At 36.9% G+C, this 25,849-nt stretch overlaps 1 protein-coding gene across 3 annotated transcripts in view; it reads left to right on the forward strand.

Annotated features, from left to right (window-relative positions):
• Window positions 1-24,905, forward strand: part of CD109 (CD109 molecule) — a 119,066-nt gene extending 94,161 nt beyond the window's left edge. For 2 of the 3 annotated variants that reach the window (XM_063097479.1, XM_063097481.1), the window contains 10 exons: window positions 354-435; window positions 2,474-2,702; window positions 3,713-3,878; window positions 5,488-5,678; window positions 8,004-8,159; window positions 9,381-9,446; window positions 12,426-12,568; window positions 21,953-22,100; window positions 23,694-23,796; window positions 24,689-24,905. In XM_063097479.1, the coding sequence (XP_062953549.1) occupies window positions 354-435; window positions 2,474-2,702; window positions 3,713-3,878; window positions 5,488-5,678; window positions 8,004-8,159; window positions 9,381-9,446; window positions 12,426-12,568; window positions 21,953-22,100; window positions 23,694-23,796; window positions 24,689-24,864 (1,460 nt within the window). In that variant the 3' untranslated portion in view covers window positions 24,865-24,905. The remainder of the gene's footprint in view (window positions 1-353; window positions 436-2,473; window positions 2,703-3,712; window positions 3,879-5,487; window positions 5,679-8,003; window positions 8,160-9,380; window positions 9,447-12,425; window positions 12,569-21,952; window positions 22,101-23,693; window positions 23,797-24,688) is intronic. The other variant, XM_063097480.1, reaches the window with a different exon arrangement.
• The last annotated feature ends 944 nt before the right edge of the window (window positions 24,906-25,849 follow it).

The following is a 25,849-nucleotide window of genomic DNA, read 5'->3' on the forward strand; positions in this document are numbered from 1 at the left end:
AGATGACTAAGCATTGAAACCATTGTGGTGAACACTGGATAGTTAAATAAAACTCTACCTTTAATTTGCTTGCTTCTGAGTGGTTAGAAGTGCCATACATGCCATAGTATTCTTTTGAATTTACTGTAATTGGGGATATCACATTTCTTAAATTGTGTATTATGCTTGAAAAGTCCTGGTATTTTAAACTTCCTACAGCACTTAATATAGAAAGTACTCATTATTAGAGGTTGGTTGGATGTCTTCTTCTTTCCCCTTTTCTGCCCATATTTCCTCAATATGAAGAGTGATTAGAAACCTTCAATCATTGCAAGTTGATTACATTGAATTTCTGTCCATTTTCGTGCCTTCAGGTTACCAGAGAGAACTTCTCTATCAAAGGGAAGATGGCTCTTTCAGTGCTTTTGGGAATGATGACCCTTCTGGGAGCACTTGGTAAGTATTTTTGCCATCTGAACGAATCTGTCATAGACTGGGCTTTCACTAGGTCACAATGGCCGTGAAATTGACAAACACTTCTCTGTGTATAGACTTGAAGGCTGCTTTTTCTATAGTCAGGCCATAAAAGAGATTATCCTTTTTAAATATTATTTTAAAATATTAACAAATCAGATGTTTTTATGTGGGAAACGGAAGTCAAATCTTTTTTGTTTTTTTCTTCTTTCTCTAAAAGATGACCAGTAAGGGTATCTCAACCCTTGACTTGGTATTGTCAGCACCACGCTCTCCCATGTGAGCCACAGGCCAGCCCTCTAAGTCATAAATCTTTGTGTGTGGGAAAAGCTGCAATAAAAATACCTTATGATGATAGTACAACTAACAAGCAAATCGGTTATTGTGACGTAATTCTTTCCGTAATCTGACATGATTAGCACAAGTGTGTTAATGCAGTCAATGCAGTTTCTTTAAGTTTATTTTTTGGAAAAACAAACAATGATAGAATTCTATCATTGTTTGTAATGAACATCCAGTGTTTCTTCCAGAATGGAATCTCCCCGTGTGGCTGGTGTTGGACCATTAATCTCTCTCCTTGCACTATCTTCAATTTCATATTTCATTCAGAAAAATATTGTCTAACTGTATCAGTAGGTTATACTAGGTGTGCTGGGGTAACAACCTGCTAAATCTCAGTAGCTTGTTGACAAGGAAGGGTTCTTTCTTGTTCATGCTGCATTTCCACTGTGGGTCAGCAGGGGGCTCTGCGGTCTTTGCTTCAGCTGCCACCATCTCACTGGCTCAGCAGGAGGCTCTGGGCTGGCCACAGCCGGGAATGAGAAGGCTGGATTCTCTCGCACTGGCAATTAGATATTTCAGCCTGAGTGTAACATTTTGACCCACTTTATCATTATCAGAGCTGGCCACTTGGCCATGTGTAACTTCAAAGGGGCAGGGAAGTGAATTCCTTTGTGTACCCAAAGTAAAACAGAACTGGATATTATTGAATATTAGTAATGTTTACCACACTAAGCCTTTTATAAGATGAAACAGGTCTGCTTCACATTTTCTCTTGGCATGAATCAGGATATAGATCCATAAATAGAAAGGTTTCAGTGTTTTATTGCTTGACATTCTTTTCACTTCAGTATAGGGTTCTGTAGCAGGGATTGGCAAACTTTTTCTCTAAAGGGTCAGATAGCAAATATTGAAGCAATCCTTTTCTCCTTCTCCCTTTTATTCTCCTTTTCCTCCCCCTTCTCTTGTCTTTTTTTTCATCCCCCCCCCCCCTTTTTTGTCTTTTTCGTGACCGGCACTCAGCCAGTGAGTGCACTGGCCATTCCTATATAGGATCCGAACCCGCGGCGGGAGCGTCGCTGCGCTCCCAGCGCCGCACTCTCCCGAGTGTGCCACGGGCTCGGCCCTTCATTCCCCTTTTAAAAACCATTCTTAGGTGGTGGTGGTGCCACGTGGCGGGGGGTGGAGGTGCACACATAAACAGGCCCGGGCTGTATGTGGCCTGAGAGCCAGATTTGGGCCAGGCAGATTTGGCCCACAGGCTATAGTTTGCTGACTCCTGTCCTATAGGAGAGAAAATATCCATTCCCTCCACATGAAGTACTTCTGTTTGCTTGTGAACTAAATATACTTCCTGAATGAAGTGTGTATGAAATCTTTTTGAGTAAACACCTAGGACAGCTCAAAGATGAGTAACCTTGGACAATTTATTTAACTCTCTTGGAGTGTTGAATTCTCAATCGATAAAATAATGAGGCTGGATTAGATGATTTCTAAGTTCCTTTCCAAATCTGATTTTTTGTGAGTCTACCTGGAATTTCTTGCACATGCTGAAGTGGAATCCAGGCCCACCTGCGCGGCAGAGCTGTTCACGTGGCCTCTGTGCTGGCTTTCTTCCCTTCGTCCTTCAGTGCTGTCCTTTTGGTGAACCTCTGAGGGGAAAAGTGTTGTTTTGCTTGCTCTGTGTTATTTGGAGGGTTTATAAGTGTATTTTATGTAATTTTCCCCTCTTTTCACCAAGGTTGTCAGCTTTTGTTTTAAGATGTTTCCTTGAAGCTGATCCGTACATAGATATTGACCAGAATGTGTTACACAGAACCTACACTTGGCTTAAAGGACGTCAAAAATCCAATGGCGAATTTTGGGAACCAGGAAGAGTGATCCATAGTGAGCTTCAAGGTGGCAACAAAAGCCCAGTAACACTTACAGCCTATATTGTGACTTCTCTCCTGGGATATAAAAAGTATCAGGTATTTAATCTTTAATTTAATAAGTGATAGGTGGGAAATCCAAGGAAGGTAGGTCGTGATGGGTCAAATATGTGTCTGGAAACTTAAAGGGTTTTGCAGTTTTGTATCACATTTGGAATCTGAATTTGGGCACCCTTTTGCTTTGCATTTGTGGCCACTTCCAAATCTTAGTATAAAAATATTAACCCACTCTTTCAGAGTAACTAAGAAAACTCTAAAAATGCTTCCTAATATATATATTGAACTTGCTATTAGTAAGATAAATCAATACGTATTTTATCATTGAAAAGGTTAATTTCTTAGGGGAAGAAAAATTCTTTAGAATTTGGAATGTGTTCTAGCAAGTTTAGGTGTGAAGGCTTTTTTATTTCTAAAATATCATGGAACTATTACAGTGTCTTTTAATTTAGTGCAAAGTACACCCATACTCTGAAAAGCGTGTTAAATGGATAGAGATACCTGGATGAGAATGAAAGAGCATGGAAAGTTATGCTGATGAGTTTAATTTTGCCCCAGAGCTGTCCTGGTGATTGATGCCTTTATTGCTTACTGCCAACTGCACTTCACAAGATCACCAACAGCCATTCTCTTTATTAAGCTCCTACTATTTTTCTAGTCCCATCCTAGGCAGGTAGAAGATAAACTTTTCCCTGAATTTAGAGCTTCAACACCTGAAATCAAATGTCTTTCTCAAGCTATATTTTCTGCTCTCATCTGAGTTTATGATACTCAGTGGGATAAACACTGGCAAGAGCTGTAATTCTTATGTCTTATTCCGTCTAAGGAATGGTGCCTATTTACTTATAAAAAACTGAAAAGCAGAATAATTTTCAAAATGCATGGCAAATCTTTAAATGTCAATGATCATTGTTGATCCCATTGCCTATGACAAGGTCAGGTGCTTAATAAACACTCAAATTAATTTTTGAATTAATGTTTCAAAGTATTTTTATTTAACTATGTGGTAATGGGTTATTTTCAATAGTAAAAAATATCTTTTTTCTTCTAAGCCTAATATTGATGTGCAAGAGTCTATCAGTTTTCTGGAGTCTGAATTCAATAGAGGAATTTCTGACAACTACACTTTAGCTCTTATAACGTACGCGTTGTCCTCAGTGGGGAGTCCTAAAGCGAAGGAAGCTTTGAATATGCTGACTTGGAGAGCAGAACAAGAAGGTAATGTGTGGGACCTGTTTGAGGTTGTTAGACTGTATGTGTTCTGAAATATGTGAATTCTATGAGAAAGTTTTGCAAGCCAGGAATGAGATGAAAAGTGAAATGCACAATGAGATCAAGCTGAGCCTGACATGGTTATACCGCTTCTAGTCTCTTCAGGAATTTTTTACGGAATTTTGGGGCTAAACCATCTCTTCTTTTTAGACATGATCTGCCCTATGTCAGTTACCCTTTGAGTTCCTGATGCCATTTTTGGTTTGTGGGCCTTGTGTGTTCACTAAGATCTTGGGTTCTGGAGAGACTTGGGTTTAAATTCTGCAACTTACCTGATGAGCTTCAGTTTCCCCAACTGTGAAGTGGGAACAATGCCTATTTTAGAGTTGTTATGAGGATTAAGTGAGATAATGTGCAGTGCCTGCCACACAGCAAGTACTCAAACATATGAACTAAAGTACTAAATAAAAGAAATGCATATACCAAAAAATGCTGTTAGTGCGTTGTGTGTATGATTTTTTTTTTTTTTTTTGAATGGGCACTGCTTTGGGGCTACAAGAAGATAAAAAGTACTGGTGTCATTACTACCCAAATGGTCTCTGTAAAGTAGTCAGGGATCCAGGTGTGTGTGTGAGAGAGAGGGTAGAGAGAGATGGGGGTGGATGGGCAGGAATAATTTTAGGTAATGTCCACTGATTCACAGTTCTGTAATTCAAGAAGGGATAACAGTAGGAAGTGCGTAAAGGCTTTTGAGACTGTAAAAAGTATTATATTATTATCAGCAGTAACTTTGATTGAATCCTTGTTACCTATTCCAGTGCTGGGGACTAGAAGATCATTGTGTAGAGGCTGAAGTAGTCCTTGACATTTTTTCTTCTTCTCTGCTTGGCTAAGTGGTAGTTATCTCACATTCCACCTAAATATAATCATCTTCTAAATAGGGGGCACCAAGTAGGTTGGTCCTCTGGGACTAGAGAAGGATTGTCCCTAGGAAGGTTGTTGATTGGGCCAGAGTCCCTTATTTTTTTCTTGGGGACTTGGATTTCAAACTTGAAACAACAACTTTCAAGTATGAAAAAGGAAGAGGTTTCTCTAATGTTCAAGCTGATAATGGCAGATTCCCAGAACAGGATTCTTTCTAATTCATTCTAAGATATTTTTGAGATGGCCTCGGCAGACAAATTATGTACATTATCTTCTGGATATAGTATGTTTTTTCTTTTATTTATCATTGATTAGTCTTGAGCCAACATATGTAGTCTTTCTTGGGAAAAATATTTTCACCAAAACATCCTAAAATATAGGCAATAAGAAAAGGATGAAAATATATAAACGTAATAGTTTAAAAAGTGACCTGTAAGTACATATTTATATATGTGTGTGTGAATGCACATATATGTATTTTTACATATGTGTATATATATTTTTATGCTAGTCAAGTAGAGCTTGGACCAGCATAGGACCATTTAATGGTATAAAATATAATTTTTTTTGGTAGCTTTATTTATTTATTTATTTTTAATTTTAACTTCTCAATATACGTTGTAGTTGATTTTCGTGTCTCTTTACCCATTCCTCTTTAATTGATCAGAACGTTGTTACTTTTCTTGTGCAGGAGACATGCAGTTCTGGGTGTCATCAGTGTCCAAACTTTCTGACTCCTGGCAGCCACGCTCCCTGGATATTGAGGTGGCGGCCTATGCACTTCTCTCGCACTTCCTGCAGCTGCAGGTTTCTGAGGGAATCCCAATTATGAGGTGGCTGAGCAGGCAAAGAAATAGCTTGGGAGGTTTTGCATCTACCCAGGTGAGAGGTGATAGTTTATTTATTTATTTTTTAAGGCTAGTCAAGTGAAGCAATGGGAGTGGAGAAGGAACAAAGAAATCTGTAACTGGTTGTGATCAGTTAGTTGGAACCACCACTGAACTCAGACCTGCCTTCCTTTAAACTGTATATATATTTTTAGGAAGTTTGAGGGGTCTTCAAAAAGTTTATGGAAGGATTTGTATTATCTATTAATTCAATTTTTCTATGAAGTCTTTGAAGTACCCTTGTAGGTGGTTGCATTTTTCATGATTTTTTAATAAAATTACTTGGCAGTCTAAAAGTTTAGTAACTTAAGGTAAAGGTTTAAGTCACTATTTTATTTTTTATTTATTTTTAATTTTTTAATTAATTTTAATATCAATTGCATTTTTCAAAGGAAGACATACAAATGGTCAACAGATACATGAAAAAATGCTCAACATCACTAATCATCAGGGAAATGCAAATTAAAACTACATTGAGATACCACCTCACCCCAGCTAGATTGGCTGTAATCAAAAAGATGGTGAATAACAAATTTTGGTGAGGGTGTAGAGAGAAGGGAACACTACTGCATTGTTGGTGGGACTGTAAATTAGTACAACCACTATGGAAAACAGTATGGAGGTTTCTCAAACAACTACAGATAGATCTTCCATACGATCCAGCAATCCCTCTTCTGGGTATATACCCAGAGGAATGGAAATCTTCATGTCAAAGGGATACATGCACTCCCATGTTCATTGCAGCTCTGTTTACAATAGCAAAGATATGGAACCAACCTAAATGTCCATTGATGGATGATTGGGTAAGGAAACTGTGGTATATATACACCATAGAATACTACTCTGCCGTAAAAAAGAATGAAATACTCCCTTTTGCAACAACATGGATGAACCTGGAGAAACTTATGTTGAGTGAAATAAGCAAAGCACAGAGGGATAAATACCTCATGTGCTCACTCATATGTGGGAGCTAAGAGAGAAAGAAGGAAGGAAAGAAAGACCACAGTGGTGTGTTGTCTTACAGAGGGAGGGAGCATTCCTAGGGCTACAAAGTGGAGTGGGGGGAAAAGGGGAATGGGGGGAGGTTGGGGGATAATTGGATGGGGGACACAGGGTACAAAAATAATCTCCAGTAATGGGTATGCTGTCCATATGAATCTGGCCCTCACATCATGGGCACGAGGGGTGACAATTAGCTTTGTATCTCATGAATATTCATAATAAAAAATAAAAAAAAAAGAAAAAAGAAGAGCAGCTGAGAAGCTTAGTTCTTTCTTGCTCAGATATTTTACCATGTGATGCCCTACGTCACTGTAGAGTCACCACCACCAAGGTCCTCACCAGATCTGTTTCCTGGACTTTGTACTTCTCAGCTTCCAAAACTGTAAGAAATAAATTGTTTATTTATTAAAAAAAAAAAATCTTTTTCTTATTCACATTAACACTGCATTTTCCTGCTCAGTAAAAGAATAAAAAAAATTTTAATGTCAATTGATAAGTAACAAATTTAACACAAAGATTAACATCCTTAATGAAAAAAGAATTCTTAAAAATGATTTAGAAAAATCTAAGCAGAAATTTGGTGAAGGATGGGGCCGGCCCGTGGCTCACTTGGGAGAGTGTGGTGCTGATAACACCAAGTCAAGGGTTAAGATCCCCTTACCGGTCATCTTTAAAAAATAAAAAGAAAAAAAAGAAACTCAGTGAAGGACATGAGCAGATAAGTCACACACCCCATAGAAACACTCATGTCTAATAAGTGCACTCTAAGCTGTTGTTGCAGTGGTGGGGGGTGGATGTAGGACTAAGGCCCTTGGCCGCCCATTTCAGGGCCCCGGAGTCTTTTGGTTCAGTGGGTTTTGGTTCCAGCTCCATGGTCAGCCTGGTTGTGGATGATGGTGGGTGGAGCCGAGGCTATGGTTGAGGCCTGTGGCTCCCATCATGGTCTTCAGAGCCCCAGGGGTGAATGGCTCTGTATGGTCATGAGGCCTGGTTCTAAGTCACTATTTTTAATTTTTTTCTCATCATTGATATAAACTTCCTCTCTGGTATTTATATAGAATAAATCACTTCCCATCTATATTAGCCAGTTTTCATCTGTGATAATTGATGTAAAACTAGATGCCCAGTTCCCTTCAGCAAATGTTTTCTGAGCCTCTCCTGTACTTTAGGCCGAGAAGATTTAAAGGTGAGTCAGCGAGTGTTTTATTCCTAAGGAAGGTGGATGAATGTACAGCAGGCTTCCTAAACATTACTAAATGTACTCTCTGGAGACCTTGATATATACTTACATGCACACACGTTTTTCTTTTTTCAACAGGATACCATTGTGGCCTTAAAGGCCCTGTCGGAATTTGCAGCCCTAATGAATACAGAAAGGACACATATCCAAGTGACCGTGATAGGGCCCAGCTCACCACAACCTGTCACGTTTCTGATTGACACACACAACCGCTTGCTCCTTCAGACAGCTGAGGTGTGGACAAGGGGTGGTTATTTAAAAATCTGTGTGGATAATTCTTTATGCTGGAATACTGCTTTATTTCTAATCTGTTGACTTCAACAAAAACTTGTTTCCAGAGTCCTATAGAGAGATGGGGAAGTGGTACCCCATTTGGTTGAATTTGATGAGCTCTTGAAGGGTGGAGGAGATGGGAACTTTGGGAAAATTGGTGGGAAAGGAATGGGCACCGTTGAGCTCCTGCCCTTCACAGGCACCGCGCTAGATTACACATGCTACTGCACTGACTTCTCACACCAACTCTAAGTCATATTGTACACAATAAACATACAGTTAAAAAAAAATGGTTAGCAGGCATATTTCGTACTCCCCCAATTTTTTTTATGTGACTGTAAGTAAAAAGTTCAGCCAGAAGTTAAACAATAATTGCAAAATAAAAGAAGTCAGTGCTTTAATCTCCATTGTGTAGTGGTGAAACTGAGGCTGAGAGAGGTTAAGTAACTTGCTCAAAATCATGTTGCTAGTAATAGCAGAGCTGGGATTTGGACCCATGATTTTTAAGACCATGTTCTTTTCAGCTGATCCTCTTCACACATCCTTGTCAGAGAATTGATAGAACCAGTAGCAGAATTCCTGCTTTAAAATGGATTAAAGGAATATGCTATTGTTATGATATGTTATATATTATATTATATAACATATTACATAATATGTTATTTCCTTGGTTAAGGAAAGTTAACCAAGTTAAGGAAATTGAGGACAGTGGGTGAAGGTGATAACTTCAAGGCTGGACCCTGGGGAAGAGGGCTGATGGCAAAGGAGAAGAAGGAATAAAGTTAGGCACAGTCAGTGATGATGTGTCATTGTGTTCCCTGGAAGGCTGCACGTTAGGCCCTGACTAAGGGAGGTTAGGGTAAGGGAGATGACTTTTGTTTCTTGTCTTCCATGCTTTAATGCCAACAGAAGGACAGACCTGTCACAGCACTAACGTGCCCCCTCCCAAAGGGCAGAAGTGAGGGAGCTTGGAGGGTGAGCCCTTCCTCTGCCTTCACCTCGCTTACCTGGCTGACCCATAGCTTTTGACATGCGAGAACATGCAAAGCTCGTAGTGCTTTCCAGTGATTGCTTCCACTCTCCAGAAGGGATAACACTGATCTCTTGTGCTACTCGGAAGGATCTGGATATGGAAAGTTAATCTCATTTTCTCTTTTTCTTTCTTTTTTAACCTTTATTCAGCTTGCTGTGGTAAAGCCAACTGTAGTTAATATTTCTGCAAATGGTTTTGGATTTGCTATTTGTCAGGTATGTAATAACTTTTTTTTTTAAAGTTAAATATGACTTTTTATAATGATTCCTTGATTTGGGGCATTGCCAAATCTTTGACTTACATAAGTTGTATAAAATTCTTAATGGGGGGGTGGGGGAAAGGGAAAAAAATTCTTAATGATTTACTTATATAACTTAGGAAAGGTACATTACTCTCCTTAATAAAAAGTGTTAGAAATGTTACCAGCTAATGAGTAGACAACAGTTATATGGATTGATAATCTATTTTAAAAAATATTTCTTGGGATTATTTGCTTTTTGAAGTGAGAGTTAAAATCCTCCAGTATGATTCATGATTCATGTGAGTTGTTGGGCAGTCCCACCTTTTTTTGTGTGAAAATACAGTTCAGAAATTGTAATGCTGATAGAGTTTCTACTATGACCTAATAAACAAATATACATTTTACTTAAAGCTTCTTAATGTTAATCTGTGAATAGAAAGGTCAACATGGTGTCACAAGTTATTGACATGAAGATAGGAAATGTGTCCCTTTAATGTAAAACCTTGTAAATAGTAAGTATAACAATTAGAACATAATTATGTTCAATGCTCTGGTAGAGGAAGAAAATTCAAAGAAATCTCCTTTTTTATGGTGCATTGGAGCTACAATAAAATGGAAGTAATATGAAAATATTGAATAGAATAATTATTACAGTAAATAATACATGAAGATCTGGGACTTTAAAATCATCTTATTGCAAACCCCAAATAATGTGATAGGACCAGAAATGAATATGTGTTTGGGTAGAAAAAAGAAACCAAACAAACCCTGAAACACTTTCTGAGAACATTATTATAGAGAAAAAATACTTTTTCAAAAACTGGTGCAATTATTATGATCAAGAGAACACGTACCCTTTGTAAGTGGGGCAGGTCTACCTTGCTAAGCAGGTATAATTTGGGTAACTTCAAATCTAAGGTTATTTCTCACGATACTCAAAACTGAGTAAATGTTTTTTAAAAATCAAGGAAAAATGATCACAGTGAAAAGGAATGGCATTCAATGAAAAGTATAGAAAAAGAAAGGTAATTCGTAGTCGTCTTTACTAACAAAGACCATGGGAAAATTCTCATTCCTGACCTGTCTTTCTATACAAAGAGCAAATCCAAAAGTAGATATGCAATGTATTTTAGATACAATTGAAAAATTATGTATGCTTAAATCACCAAGTTGGTTGGAATTTTTTTTTTTTTTTTTTTTTGGGTGGCTAGCCAGTGTGAGGATCTGAAGTCTTGACCTTGGTGTTGTAACTCCACTGTCTAAACAACTGAGCTAACCAGCCAGCCCTGAAAGAATTCATTTTTGATAAACCAAATGTAGATAACTTATTGAGATCAAAAGATTTTTACTTGAGTTTTGAAGGACACAGGGGTGAATGTGTGTGGCTATTGGTTAGAATGTTCACCAATCCCATGACTGTATCAAACGCAGAAAACAGAAGGTAGGTACCAATAGGCACTTCTCACGGTGGAGGAAAAAATTCAAAAAAGTTGGTCATCCAGAAATGGGTGCTGAGATTTTCTTCACTTGATATTTCTATAAATGCTCTGGGAAAAGGAGAGCGAAGAAAACTCTCAGGTTTGCAGTAAATATTAACCTCTTTTGGGTAATAAAATGCTAAATTGTTGGAAAAAAACTGCAAGATCTTTTAAAGTTCCCTGAGTGAGCATTTGAGCTTTACCACAGGCCAAATATAAACACTAGTACTTAGTTATAGATGGATATTAATTATGACTCAAGGGACAAATCCACTAGTCCTTGTTTGTTTCCTGATGACATTCTTGCATGCCACTGGAAACGGGATGATGAAAATAACAGAGACCATCTCTCCAATTGTATGAAACTTTTCACCTGCTCCAGGAATACTGTATAATTTTAACTGTTGTAGTTTAAGAAAGACTTGGAGAATGTCCAGCATGAGATAACCAGAATGGCCAAGGGGGTGAAGGGTTATGAGTTTGGGTTATGGCAGAATAAAAAGATTGGAGCGCTTAGATTTGAAAGGTGAAGCCATAGAGAGAGGATTTTTTAAAGCATCTAAATTAAAAAAACCAAAAAACAATAAAGTATGTAAATTCACAAAGGTTATTAGATATTTAGTTCCAAGGAGTGTGTGTGTGTGTGCGTGTATGTGTTTTAAGTATAAGTAAAATACAATACAATGCAATATCACATAGCAATAGTAAGTGTTATGAACCTTGGTATCAAAAAAAAAGTGGATGAGGTAAAACATTTAAATAGATTCTGATCCATCCTGTGGTGAGGCTGGTGTAGGAAATTTTGATACATTCCTAAGCTTCTGAATTTAGGACCCTTTGAGAAAGACACAGATCCTCAAGTCACCCCAGTGTCCCCACGGCACTGTTAACATCAGTGATGGGCACAGAGTATATGCTGGAAAAGCCCTAGTTGACCTGAAGTCCATCATTTATTTTATCATCTTTAAAAAATGTTGTATGATCAGACAGAATCCTCAGCAGTTGAACAAGTTTCTGTTCAATGAAGGCTCTTAGGTTTGATTTACCTTCCTGAGAGTTTCTGAGGTTCTACTTTGTGAAAAATCACTCCATTTGGGCAGCAGAGCTTAGAAATTAGTGATTACTCTCAAGAAAGTTGGCAGTCGCTTCACTTTTTCCCTCAAGGGAATGTTTCCATTCTCTGAAAAAATAATATCCCAGGAGTAATAGCCACAGTGTTCTATGATACTTGTTTTGGAATATTACCTAACAGTTTTCTCAATTTTTAAAGTAATTTCTATAAACTTTTATAATATTTGTTAATAGTGATAGTTTGTTAGTTTGTTAGCCAGTAAAACTCATTTTTTTTTCTAGTTTGAAGATTACAAATCTAATTGGGTTTATTCCAGAGAGAATCATTACCTAATATTTAGAATGTATAATGATGGTAATTTATTGCTAATTTATTATGTATACTAATTTGTTATTTATTGCAGCTCAATGTTATTTATAATGTGAAAGATTCAGGGTTTTCTAGAAGACGAAGATCTACTCAGAATCAAGAAGCCTTTGATTTAGATGTTGCTGTAAAAGATGATGAAGATGATATCAATCACGTGAATCTGAATGTATGTACAAGGTGAGGATCTTCTAGGTCCCTCTTCTCCCTTCTCTTTTTTTAAAAAAATTGATTTGAAGATTTAATTACATATGGTTGAATATATCAATGTAAGGAGCTATATTTAACAAATAATTCAGTTATATATGACACTTCAGGTTATAAAACTGGAAATATTACTAATTATATTTAAATGTTTCTTAGACGTGTCCAAAAATTTACAAGTATTCCTTGTATTTATAACAAATTTGAGAAAGGACAATATTTATAAATTAATAAAAACCAGGTCTAATTTAGGAGAACTTTAAATTAGCCAATCATATTTAATATTCCAAAAATTGTTATTTTTTCATTTCATTATTGTTTTTAATTGACACAATAATGATATATATTTATTGGGTACAGTGTGATATTTTGATACCTGTAAACAATGTGTAATGACCAAGTCAGGGTAATTAGCATATATATCACTTGAAACATTTATCATTTCTTTGTGTTGGGAATATTGAAAATCCTCTATTCTGACTATTTGAAAATATACAATAAATTGTTGTTAATTATAGTCATCCAATAGTGCTATAGAATACTAGGACTTATTGATCATTTCTTGTTGTGAGTTATTTTTCTGTTTAAGTAATTATTCTAGGTTCATAATTTGACCTTAATTGTGACACTTTTAACACAAAACTTTATGAGAGCACACAAATTCAATAAAAAGAATGGGTTTTTTTTAAAGATAAAGATACACTGAAAATATTCTAATTTAGAAGGTTCTCATCTTGCATAATTAGGCACTATTAGCTGAAAGACTTATTAAGGTGATTGTTAAATTGGTTTGTGTCCAAAGCATCTGAGGAGCTCAGGATATAGGGAAAAAGGTTCTACCTCAAACCTACTGACTTCACAGTAGCTCTGTCAAGCTGCAGCTTCTTGGTCATTCTAATGGACACACAAATTTGGGAACAACTCCGTGAGAAAGTTCGTGAATCAAGAGGCTTTACAATTTCTTCCTTGTCACTCTATTCTCTTACATCTGCATTATTTGGTGTTGAGCTGGGAGTTACTATACACATGCACTGACATTGAGGAGTTGCTGTCTGCTCTTTTTAAATATCCCACAGCATTCTCATTGAATTTAGCTGCTTGTTGGACTAGAAGTCACTGAAGTGGTTCTGAGCTGACAGGTGCTCTTCAAGGTCATCTCTTGGTGTTTATCCAGGTGGTCAACCTTCTTAGCCTTTGCCTGAACCCAATCTCCTCCATTACTGCTACCATCTGTACTATTTTGTTCATGATTTTTGTGTAAAATGTCACACGTTTGCACCCTTCCTCGCCTTCTTGGGCATTTTGGACCAACAGCAGGAGAATATCAAAATCTCTGTAGTAGTTCCCTTTTCAGCTGAGAAACAAGTAGGACTACAGTAACTTTTAACTAAGCTTGCAATTGTCTCTGTTCTAGAATAACAATATCAAATTATTATTATTATTGTAAACAAAAACAAACTACATTTACCACAGACTTACATGCCAGGCATTGTACTAAACACTTTTACGTGCTTCTCATTTAATTCTTACAGTAACTCTGTAAAATGCTATTATTACACCTGCTTTTCTCTTTCATTCATTCATTCATTCAGTAAACATCGTTTGAGTCTCCACTATGTGCCAGGCACAGAGTCAGGTGTGAGAATACAATAGTGAGCCAAAAAAGAGATAGGCCATGCCTTCATGGAACTTACTGTTTGGAGGGGGAGACAGAAATTAATAAAAAATCCCCTAAGCAAGTCTAAAATTCCAGTTTTGAAAAGGGCAAAGAGGAACCATCTTATGGAGCTATGAAAGGGGGATTTTTACCTCTTAGGGAGGTCAAGTGAGGAAACATGAGGAAAATAAGGTAGAACCAGGATTCAGACCATGAATCGTGTGTAGGGGTTCCTGTAAGGATGCAGGATTCCAAATCTTAATCCAGCATCAGGTGGGGAACAGATTTTGGTTGATAGGTAGAACCTGAAGAAGGGAAATGTTTTCATGTGAGAGTAGGGGTTTTCGAAAAAGGATTTAAGTACTGCTGCTACTAGTTTTCTGAGAAAAATCTAGTAGGAAAAACCAATAACATTTAAGTGAATTTTTAAAAAAAATTTTTATTGAATCATAATTGATTATACATATTTTTGGAGTTAAATGTCGACATATGTTGATCAAATCAATATTACTAGTATATATATTGTTACAAATTGTACTTATGCTTTATGCCCCTTGTCCAATCTCTCCCTGTCCCCCTCTCCCTCTCCCCCCCTCCTCTGATTACCCTAGATTTCTTCTCTCCCTCTGAAAGAGTGACAGTTACTCTGTTGATTTGTTGCCTAGATGATCTGTCTAATGCTGAGAGGTGTGTTCAGGTCCCCCAGTATTATTGTAGAGCAGATGCTTCTTCTGTCACTCTGGAATGGGCTTTGTAGAGAGAGACATCCTCTTCTTTTCTTTGGTCTCTGCTGGTGACTCTCCTTGTGTCAATGCACTCCAGTGGCTGGTGGTCCATCTGTGTGGTGGTTGTGGCATCTAGCCACTTTCATGGCTGCTGCGCTTATTGTGGTGGTTGTGGTGGGCCACCCAAATGGAGGTGATGTTTTTGGCATGTTCCTTATGGCTGGCGGTGTGCCTGGTTGTGGGGGGGGGTGTCTGGTCCCTGGACTCCATGCCTCAGGACCCTGGGCAGGGCCCTGAGGCACTGGTGGTGTGCCTGGTTGTGAGCTGGGGGGTCCGGTCCCTGACTCCATGCCTCAGGCCCCTGGGTTAAGTGAATTTTTGTAGTGGCACATTATAAAAAGATTTTTTCAGGCACTTTGTTCCCATTAACAGGGTCCAAGATTTTACTTTATACAAGATTTTCTGTGTGGTGTGGTAGTTTAACAAATTCTCTCCTGGCTGGTAGAAAGACTAGGTCAACAAAGTCATTTTTGATGATGTACTGAAAGTATAATCTGCATTGTACTTTTAAGTATTTGAGCAGATTTTCTTTTTATATCCTCTGTAATTTTTGCTCACATAGTTTCAATGCAGTTATTAGTTTTCAATAACATCTGTGTTGGCTAAGCGCATTGCCCAGTGGACAGTTCCAGTTGTTTTGGATTGCTGAGTCAGCTGAAGTGAACAGCCGTACTGTATGGCTTTCCAGTCAGTGATATTTGGCAGGCATCGGTTTGCTGCTGTAATCTTCTAATAGCCCTCCTTGCTTTTGCCATCTAACAGGACAGCAGGAACTAACTTAACAATGCTATGATCCTTTTACATTGAAAGCAAACTTATTTCTGTAACCACACCATGCTCTTTCTGCTCCATGTGAAAAGCTCTTGCTACATATTCATTTTAGAAAAATATTTATTTTCAAGGAGACAAAACGTTGTTGGTGCCCAGATCCTTTGATGCCAACATCGTGTACAACAGACTAAGAGAAAGATGCAGTGGAATAAAACTTTCCAGGGTTTGTAATCTCTCAAGGTGGCCAAAGAAAAGACAGAACGTGCTCTAAGTATGTGGGAGAACAAAGGGAAGGCCTCTCCCTACTGGTCTTTTTCTAAAACCAGATGAAGAAAAGGTGGCTGAGGACTTGGCTGGGGCCACCACTGAGTGGTCAGGTGATGCCTCATCTTCAGGTCCTGGCTTTCAGCTGGAAAGTTTGGTGCTGTAAACTTTTGAGAAAATGCAGACTGCAATTCAATTTGGACTCACCACTAGAAAACAGAGTTATCTGTTGAAAGGATGTAGGTCGCACCTGCTATAACCACCAACACAAGCCTGTTACGTTGCAGGCATTTCATACTATCCATCAGATGAACACATTGTTATATCATTATTCCTCACATGGCTGAAAGTTATAAGAATATCACACATGTAAGCAAAAGATAACCATTTTGAAAATTTGTATAATGAATTCATTTTTTTAAATTTAAATTTTATTTTTTTCACTGTGCATGTTTATGACGTACAGTTTGTTGTTTCAGTACATGCATATATTGTATAATGATGTAATCATTATACAGAATAGTTAGCATATCTACCACTTAAACATTTATCATTTCTTTGTGGTTATAACATTCAGGATCCTCTTTTCTGTTTATCTTGAAATATACAATACAGTACTATCAGCTATTGTCCGCCTAGGGCACCGGAACTGATTATTCCTATCTACCTGTAACTTTGTAACTTTGTACCAGTCTACCGACTTTTCCCTGCCCCTCTTCCCCCTCCCTTTCTCTGCCTCTGGTAATCACTATTCTACTTTCTATTTCCGTCTTTTCCCCTCTCTTTTAAGTTTATTTTTCTTAATTGTCCCATGATAATTGTATATATTTATGGAGTACAATATGATATTTGGGTACATTCATTCTGTGTGCAGTGATGATATCAGGGTACTTAGTATATCCATCACCTCAAACATTTGTCACTTCTTTGTGTTAGGAACATTCAGCATTATCTAAAGTAGCTATTCAAAGATACACAACTATAGTATCCCTATGTTAGTTTAGAACCCTTCATCCCATTCTTCCTAATTCTCTAATATTTGGTATCCACTGACCACCCTTTCCCTATCCCTTCCTTCCTGTTCTCCCACCAGTTTCTGGTAACCACTATTCTACTTTCTACTATGAGATTAATTTTTTTAGCTTCCACATAGGAGTGAGACCATGTGTTATTTCTCTCTCTGTGCCTGGCTTATTTCACGTAACATAATTTTCTCCAAGCTCATCCATGTTGCTGCAAATGGCAGATTTCCATTGTTTTTTTATGGCTGAGTAGTTTTTCATTGTATATATATATACTACATTTTCTTTATCCAGTCATCTGTGGAAGGATGTTTAGGTTGGTTCCAGTTCTTGGCTATTGTGAATAAAGCTGTGATAAACATGGGAATGCAAGTGTTCCTTCAACTTTATTTCCATAATTTTGAATGTATACCCAGTAATGGGATTGCTGGATCATACAGAGGGGGAAAATACAAATAAAAAGCCCCTGAACACTCAGAAATAAATGACAAACTCAAGAACCAAAGGCCTAAATATTATAAAAACAATGCACAGGAGAAGAATCTCCTGTCCAATGGCAATGTCTCTAAAAGGTGACTCTTTAGATGTGAGTCCAGAAGTGTAAAAAGTGTAGACAGGAGAGAAGTAGTTATGATATCAGGGTACTTAGAAATAAAGTTCTATCTGTAGTTATTTGAGAAGTCTCCATACTGTTTTCCATAGTGGCTGTACTAATTGCATTCCCACCAACAATGTATAAGAGTTTCTCTTTCTTTCTCTGCATCCTTGCTAACATTTGTTATTTTCTTTTTGATAATAGCCATTCTAACTGGGACAAGCTGATCTTATTGTGGTTTTGATTTGCATTTCTCTGGTGATTAGAGATGTTGAACATTCTTTCATATGCCTGTTGGCCATTTGTACATCTTCATTTGAAAAATGTCTTTTCAGTTCCTTTGCCCGTTTTTTAATCAGATTTTTTTATTTTTTATTTTTACTATTGAATGCTTTGAATTCTTTGTATATTCTGGATATTAATCCCTTGTCGAATGCATAGTTTGCAAATATTTTTTCCCATTCTGCAGATTGTCTTTTTGTTCTGTTGATTGTTTCCTTTGCTGGGCAGAACCTTTTTAGTTTGATATAATCCCATTTGTTAATCTTTGCTCTTGTTCCCTGTGCTTCTCAAGTATTCATAAAATCTTTGCCAAGATGTATGCCCTGAAGTGTTTCCCCTATGTTTTTTTCTAGAAGTTTTATAGTTTTGGGGTTTACATTTATGTCTTTAATTCACTTTAGGTTTATTTATAGACATGGTGAGAGATAGAGGTCTAGTTTTATTCCTCTGAATATTGATCTCCAACTTTCCCAGCGCCATTTATTAAAGAGACTGTCCTTTCCCTAACGTATGTTCTTGGGTTCTTTGTCAAAAATTGGTTGGCTATAGATACATGGATTTATTTCTGAATTCTCTATTCTATTCTATTGGTCTATTTGTCTGTTTTTGTGCCAGTACCAAGCTGTTTTGATTTCTATCACTTTGTACTATATTTTGAAGTCAGAGAGTGTGATACCTGCCACTTTGTTCTTTTTGCTCAGGATTGCTTTGGCTATTTAGGATCTCTTCTTGTTGTTCTGAATTGTTTTCTTCTATTTCTGTTAAGTAAGTCATTGGTAGTTTGATGGGGATTGCATTAAATCTGTAGATCACTTTGGGTAGTATAGTCATTCTGATGATATTGATTCTTCCAATCCATGAGTATGGAATGTCTTTCCATTTTTTTGCATTCTCTTTAATTTCTTTAATCAGTGTTTTATACTTATTAAATTAATTTATTCTTTAATCAGTGTTTTATACTGATACTGTTTTTCATTGTAGAGATCTTTCACCTCTTTGGTTAAATTTATTCCTAGGTATTTTATTTTTTTCTTGCTATTGTAAATGGGAGAGCTTTCTTGATCTCTTTTTCTGCTAGTTTGTTGTTGTGTAGAAATGCTACTGATTTTTGTATGTTGTTTTTGTATTCTGCAACTTTACTGAACTTGTTTATCAGGTCTAGGAGTTTTTTTGGTAGAGTCTTTAAGTTTTTCTATATATAAAATCATGTCATCTGTAAACAGGAACAATTTAACTTCCTCTTTTCCAATTTAGATGTCCTTTATTTCTTTCTCTTACCCAATGGCCCTGGCTAGGACTTCCAGTACTGTGTTGAATACAAGTGGTGAGAGTGGGCATCCTTGTCTTGTTCCAGTTCTTTGGGGGAAAGCTTTCAGTTTTTCCCTGTTCAGTATGATGTTAGCTGTGGGTTTATCATATATAGCCCCAATTGTATTAAGATACTTTCCTTCTTTACCTAATTTATTGAGAGTCTTTATCATGAAAGGATGTTGAATTTTATCAAATGCTTTTTCTACAACTGTTGAGTCGATCATATGGTTTTTACGTTTCATTCTGTTGAAGCGATATATTACATTTATTGATTTGTACATTTTGAACCATCCTTGCATCCCTGGGATAAATCCCACTTGATCATGTTGTATAATCTTTTTGATGTGCTGTTGGTTTCAGTTTGCTGGTATTGTAGTGAGGATTTTTGCATTTGTGTTGATTAGGACATTGGCCTGTAGTTTTCTTTTTTTTGTTGTTGTTGTTGTCTTTGCCTGGTTTTGGTATAAGAATAATTTTGGTCTCATAGTATGAGTTTGGAAGAATTCCAAACACTTCAACTTTTTGAAATAATTTAAGAAGTATTTATATTAATTTTTTAAATGTTTGGTAGAATTCGTCAGTAAAGCCATCTGGTCCTGGCTTTTCTTTATCACTGATTCTTTCTCATTGCTTGTTATTGGTCTATTTAGGTTTTCTATTTCTTGTTTCAGTCTTGGTAGGGCATATATGTCCAGGAATTTATCCATTCCCTCTAGGCTTTCATATTTGTTGGCATATAGTTTCTCATAATAGTCTCTAATGATCCTTTATATTTTAGTATTATCTGTTGTACTGTCTCCATTTGCATTTCTGATTTCATTTGGGTCTCTTCTGGTTTTTTCTTGGTCAGTCTGGAGGATGGTTGTTGATTTTTCTTTATCTTTTCAAAGAAACAGCTTTTTGATCAATTTTTTGTTTTGTATTTTTAGTCTTAATTTTATTTATTTCTGCTCTGATTTTTTTTTTTTTTCATTTCTTCTACTTATTTTGGGTTTAGTTTGTTCTTGCTTTTCTAGTTCATTTAGGAGCAATGTTAGGCTGTTCATTTGAAATTTTTCTTTTCTTTCTTTCTTTCTTTCTTTTTTTTCTTGATGTGGGCATTTATTGCTATAAACTTCCCTGTTAACACTGCATTGGTTTATTCCACAGGTTTTGGTATGTTGTGTTTTTGTCTTCATTAGTTTCAAGAAAGTTTTTGATTTCCTTCTTAATATCTTCTTTAACCCATTAGTCATTCAAGAACATGTTGTTTAATTTCCATGTATTTGTGTAGTTTTGCAAGTTCTTCTTGTTATTTGATATTTAGTTTTATTACATTATGGTCAGAAAAGATACTTGATATGATTTTGATTTTTCTGAACTTGTTGAGACTTATTTTGTGTCCTAACATATGGTCAATCCTAGAGAATGTTCCATGTACTGATGAAAATAATATGTATTCTGCAGCTGTTGGATAAAACATATATGTCTATTAGGTCTGTCAGGTCTATGGTGCCATGTAAATATGATGTTTCCTTGTTGATCTTCTGTCTTGATGATCCGTCCAATACTGAGAGTAGGGTGTTAAATTCGACATCTATTGTTGTGTTGGCATCTATCTCTCCCTTTAGATCTGATAATATTTGCTTCATATATTTGGGTGCTCTGGTGTTGGGTGCATATGTATTTAAAATTGTTATATCCTCTTGCTGTATTAATTCCTTTATCATTATACAGTGCCCTTCTTTGTCTCTTAGTACAGATTTTGGTTTAAGGACTGTTTTATCTGATATAAATATAGCTACTCCTGCTTGCTTTTATTTTCTATTTGCATGGAATATCTTTTCCTATCCCTTCACTTTCAGTGTATATGTGACTTTATAGGTAAGGTGTGTTTCTTGTAGACAGCATATGGATGGGTCATTTTTTAAAAATTTTTATCCATTCAGCCAGTCTTTGTCTTTTTATTGGCGAATTTAATCCATTTACATTCAAGATTATTATTGATATGTGAAGTCTTACTCCTTTCATTTTGTTGGCTGTTTTCTGATTGTTTTGTGTATCCTTTGTTCCTTTCTTCCTCTCTTAATGTTTATCCTTGTGGTTTGATGGTTTCCTGTGTTGATACAGTTTGATTCCTTTTTCTAATTTGTATGTCCACACTAAGTTTTATATTTTCAGGTATTTTCATGATGGTTTTTATTATTCTTTCTCTTCTATATGTAGGACTCCCCTAAGCATTTCTTGTAAGGCCAGTCTGGTGGTGATGAATTCCTTTAATGTTGGTGTGGGTCCTTTAATGTTCCTACCTTTTTGCCACAAGAGAAAATTCTTCCTGTGCCAATCCCAGTGTTGTGGGAGCTGAGGCCTTGTGCCTCTCTCTCCTCTCTGTGCCACCATCTTGGGCTTTTGTGCTCCACAGGGATCTCACTAGTCTCTTGCTGTACTCCTATGCTCCTCCACCAAAGCTCCTGTCTATATTTAGCTGTTAGTTGTTCTGTCCATTTCTGTGGAAGAAATGCACCCTGGCCACCCCTAGTCTGACATTTTGCCCCATGTCTTAGTGAATTCTATTTGAACTCAAACAGTATTTGGCATAAAACTTGGCAGTGTTAATTCGTGTATGAAGATCATTTCTAACAGCATTAGGTTTTTCCTAAAGGGTTTTCTTTTATCCTACCCTTTTTGATTTAGGTTTTTGGGTCCAGATAGGAGTGGCATGGCCCTCATGGAAGTTAACCTACTCAGTGGCTTTACTGTGTCTTCAGACGCAATCCCTCTGAGTGAGACAGTGAAGAAAGTGGAACACGATCATGGAAAACTCAACCTCTATTTAGATTCTGTAAGTAGTAAAACGTAAGTTTCATGTAGATAACTATTGACAAAGCTACCATTTATTGTATTCAGAAGTCTACCTTACTTTAAGTATGTTTTCTTTAAGTCACTGTTATTTCAGCTTTTTGAATGATTTTAACATGACAACCATATATTTGTCTCCACTAAAAAGATATCAGTATAAAATTGGTTAAGGAGAGTTACTATTAACGATGAGCCTGATGAAGATCTTGTTAACTAAATCATTAATTTACGCCGGATGTAAAATATATACAAATCACCATATTATAATTTCCAAGATTTAGTACAGATCTGAATTTGAGAACCCCTTTGCCTCAGAGAATTGCTAAATGATATTTGTTTAAATACTGAAGATGAAAGCTTTAATTACATGTTTTAAAATGCTTTCATGAAACTTAACAAATCCCAAAGAGGTTAGTATCCCTGCCTTGACAAGTTAGGTGCTTAAATTATAGAAGAATAGTCTCAGAAGTTTGGTCTTGACACAGAATTCCTTCATATACTCTTCCCATTGATGTATGAATACTACTGATTCAAGAATAAGGTGCATAAAATATGTGAGGGAAAGGTAAGTGAAGAATTTCAGACTCTACTTACGTTTCAAAACTGCTGTCATGTAAGTTCTTTTAGCATCTGTGTGAAACTCATAAGTTGAATCAAAATTGAGTTCTAAGCATTCTTGGGATTTTGTATTACGTTAGGGGAATAAGTATGTTTTTATTCCAGTTTTGCTATGTATGAATCAGAAATATATTGCTAAATATATACTTTAAAAAAGCTAGTTGTTAAATGTTCTCATTTGTTTAAGTACTTCAAAAACCATTCTGGTTAAATCTTGGTAAAACTAATTCAGTCTCTAGATCCTTTTGCTGTTCAGAAATTTTTATATGTTGAATACCTCTTGAAAGCCATGAGCCTGATTTGGAACTTGAAAAACAAATTTAATGTTTTTACTTAATAATATATTTGGTTTTAGAGTTTGTCTTGTGTCTCTGATGTTCTTGTTAATTGTTATCCTAATTTGAGAGTCCAATACTTCTTGACTGATTATTTGACTTTTCATTTACTGCTATTGGCAAGTAATGGAATGTTTGAAGGAATTTACTAATTTCAGATTCCTCAACCAGTATTGTCAGCCAAATTGACATAAACTGTTTCTTCTGGAGGTAGGGAGGCTGGTTTTGGGGTGCAACTCCACCTTGGGGTTGTCTTACTTACTGGGTAAGGGGGTTCCTGTGAGCTGAGGAAGGGAATGTCTGTGAGCCATTAGCAGCAACTGGGGGTGGGGTGCACTGCCTGAGGCAGGGAATCTGGGTGATGCACCATGGGCTTGCTGCTTATTTAACTCTAATTCTCAATATTCCTTTTGGTAAAATGGAACTAAGAATAATACCTATCTTGTAAGGGTTATTTTACAAGTTAAATGAAATAGTCATAGAAAGTACTTATTGCACCTGGCATGTAGAACTCCCCCCTAAATGTTAGTTTCTGTTTCCTAAAATAAGAAAAAGAATTGTCTTTTACTTTATCATGAACACCTAGTGTGCTAACCCCTTAAGAGTCTTTTGTATTTTTCAAGGTAAATGAAACACAGTTTTGTGTGGATATTCCTGCTGTGAGAAACTTTAAAGTTTCAAATACCCAAGATGCTTCCGTATCCATAGTGGATTATTATGAACCAAGTAAGTGTGCTCTGGTGTTCCTAATACTTTAGAAGTTGAGCCAAGTATTCATTCATTCATTCATTCATTTATTCATTTGTTCCAAGTTGCTGCGAATTGTATTGGCTTGGTGGGGGGTTGGTTGGTGAAAGTGTATGAGGTGGGAATGTAGGAGGTAAGCTTTCCATTTAAATAAAGACTGTTGATAATTTATAAGGGTCACATGATAACATTTAGCATATGAATATTAAAAAGTGATTTTTTACTCATAGTGTTCAGGTTTTTAACTTGTAATTGCAAACTTTACAAAGAAAAATTGACATAGATAGTCCAGTTATGTTCAGTTTCCAAGGTTTTGCTTCTATTCCAAGCACTCATTTCATCTGTTTCCTGTTCAAACCCAGATTGAATAAATGGTTTTTAGATGCTATGTGCTCAATGTTTAAAACATTGAAACGAGGCATTGCATAGGTAGACTTCCCTTCGTACTTATGTAGTTTTAAATAAAGCCCAGGGTAAGTATCTTTTCACTCATTCTAATGATGAGAATTTTATTTGAATGCATAGGAAATATCTTAAAATAAACTCTTGAGGAGGTTAAACAATCCTCAATTTAAAATTTTTCCTTTTCCAGTAGGAGGTTAAAGCTGTTCTTGCGATAGCGGCTGAGGTGTTTGCTTGCCAGCCAAGTGCAGGAGGTAGATAGATTGGACTGAACGCTGAGAAATATCGTTTCTTTCTTAAATTCAATTAGCAGTTTGGACCCCTCTTGAGCATTTCTGTTGTTTCTTGTGAAGAAAAATAAAATTATGTGAAGAAGGGAAAACTCAGAGAAGTATATCTAAATGCTGTTATGTTTTGGCAAAGTAAATGTTTCTGAACAAAGGAGATTGACGTCTGCCTCTTTGAACAGGGAGACACGCGGTGAGAAGTTACAACTCCAAAGCGAAGCTGTTCGTCTGTGACCTTTGCAGAGACATCCAGGGCTGCAGTCCTTGTGAGGTTGCAGCTTCAGTCTCCCTTCATCACTCTTCAGTCATTTTCATTTGCTGTTTCATGCTTCTGAGCTCTTTGCAGCTTTGGCTGTGATTTATTTTTTAAGGACTCCATGTAACACTAACATTTCTAGAAAGCACATGTGATTGTTTTGTTTTCATAATCAGATATTGCTTCTGATTATTTTGAAAACAATTTTTTTTCTTTCTGTTGAGGTGGGGGGGATACTATTCTGAAAAGCAATTCTTTTTTGCTTTCTGTGGGATTGGGGGGCGGGGATGGTCCCAGTGTGTATAGCTGTGTAGGTTTCTTCACCTGACCTTTGTGTGGAAGATCAGAAAGATTGTAGTTGTACATCTGTATTTCCCCCTCTCAAAATCTTTTAGAATTTTTTTTGGAGGTGCTTGTTTTCTTCAGAATAAAAGTGTTATTTTAGATTAGTTATTTTTCTCGTTTTGTAAGAGAAATGAGCTTTGGTTCTTAAGCCTTATTATATATCAATGTCTCTTTAGTATTTAGATGGATTTCCCTGGGAACTGGGGGAAAACAGCATGCAGGAGGAGCTCGTTTTGTTTTCTTCCCACCTCCAACTTTACTGCCCATCCCACCCCACCCCCAGTGGTCCAGTATATACTTCCTAACTGGACATTATGTCTTTTTTTTTTTAGAATGTAGATGGTGAATTTTTTTTTTATCCTTCAGCCTTACCATCCCTCTCTCTTTCTTCTGGAGAAGAATGAGGGGCGGTGTGTTTCCTGTGCTTTGCATGCTGGCTCAGAGGCTGAGAGCTCAGTGAAAACTGCCCAGCGGGTACTGAGTGTGCTCGCTCCGCTCACGTGCTGGGCCCCAGCGCTGTTGCAGGGGTGAGAGTTGGAGAGCACTGCAGCATGCGCCTTCTGTCATTCACATGAGACAATCCCAGACCAGGAGACACGGAGCCAGGGTACAATGATGTTTCAGTGTGTGAGTCACAGCAGACTGACCTTTCTCCGGTCTGGGAGAGAAGTTGGGGTTGATGGGGATCGAGAGTTGTGACAGCCATGAGACAGCGTTGGCCAGGGGTCCTGTAGAAACTCTG

Source organism: Cynocephalus volans, chromosome 5 (genome assembly GCF_027409185.1).
Source record: "Cynocephalus volans isolate mCynVol1 chromosome 5, mCynVol1.pri, whole genome shotgun sequence".
NCBI lineage: Eukaryota > Metazoa > Chordata > Mammalia > Dermoptera > Cynocephalidae > Cynocephalus > Cynocephalus volans.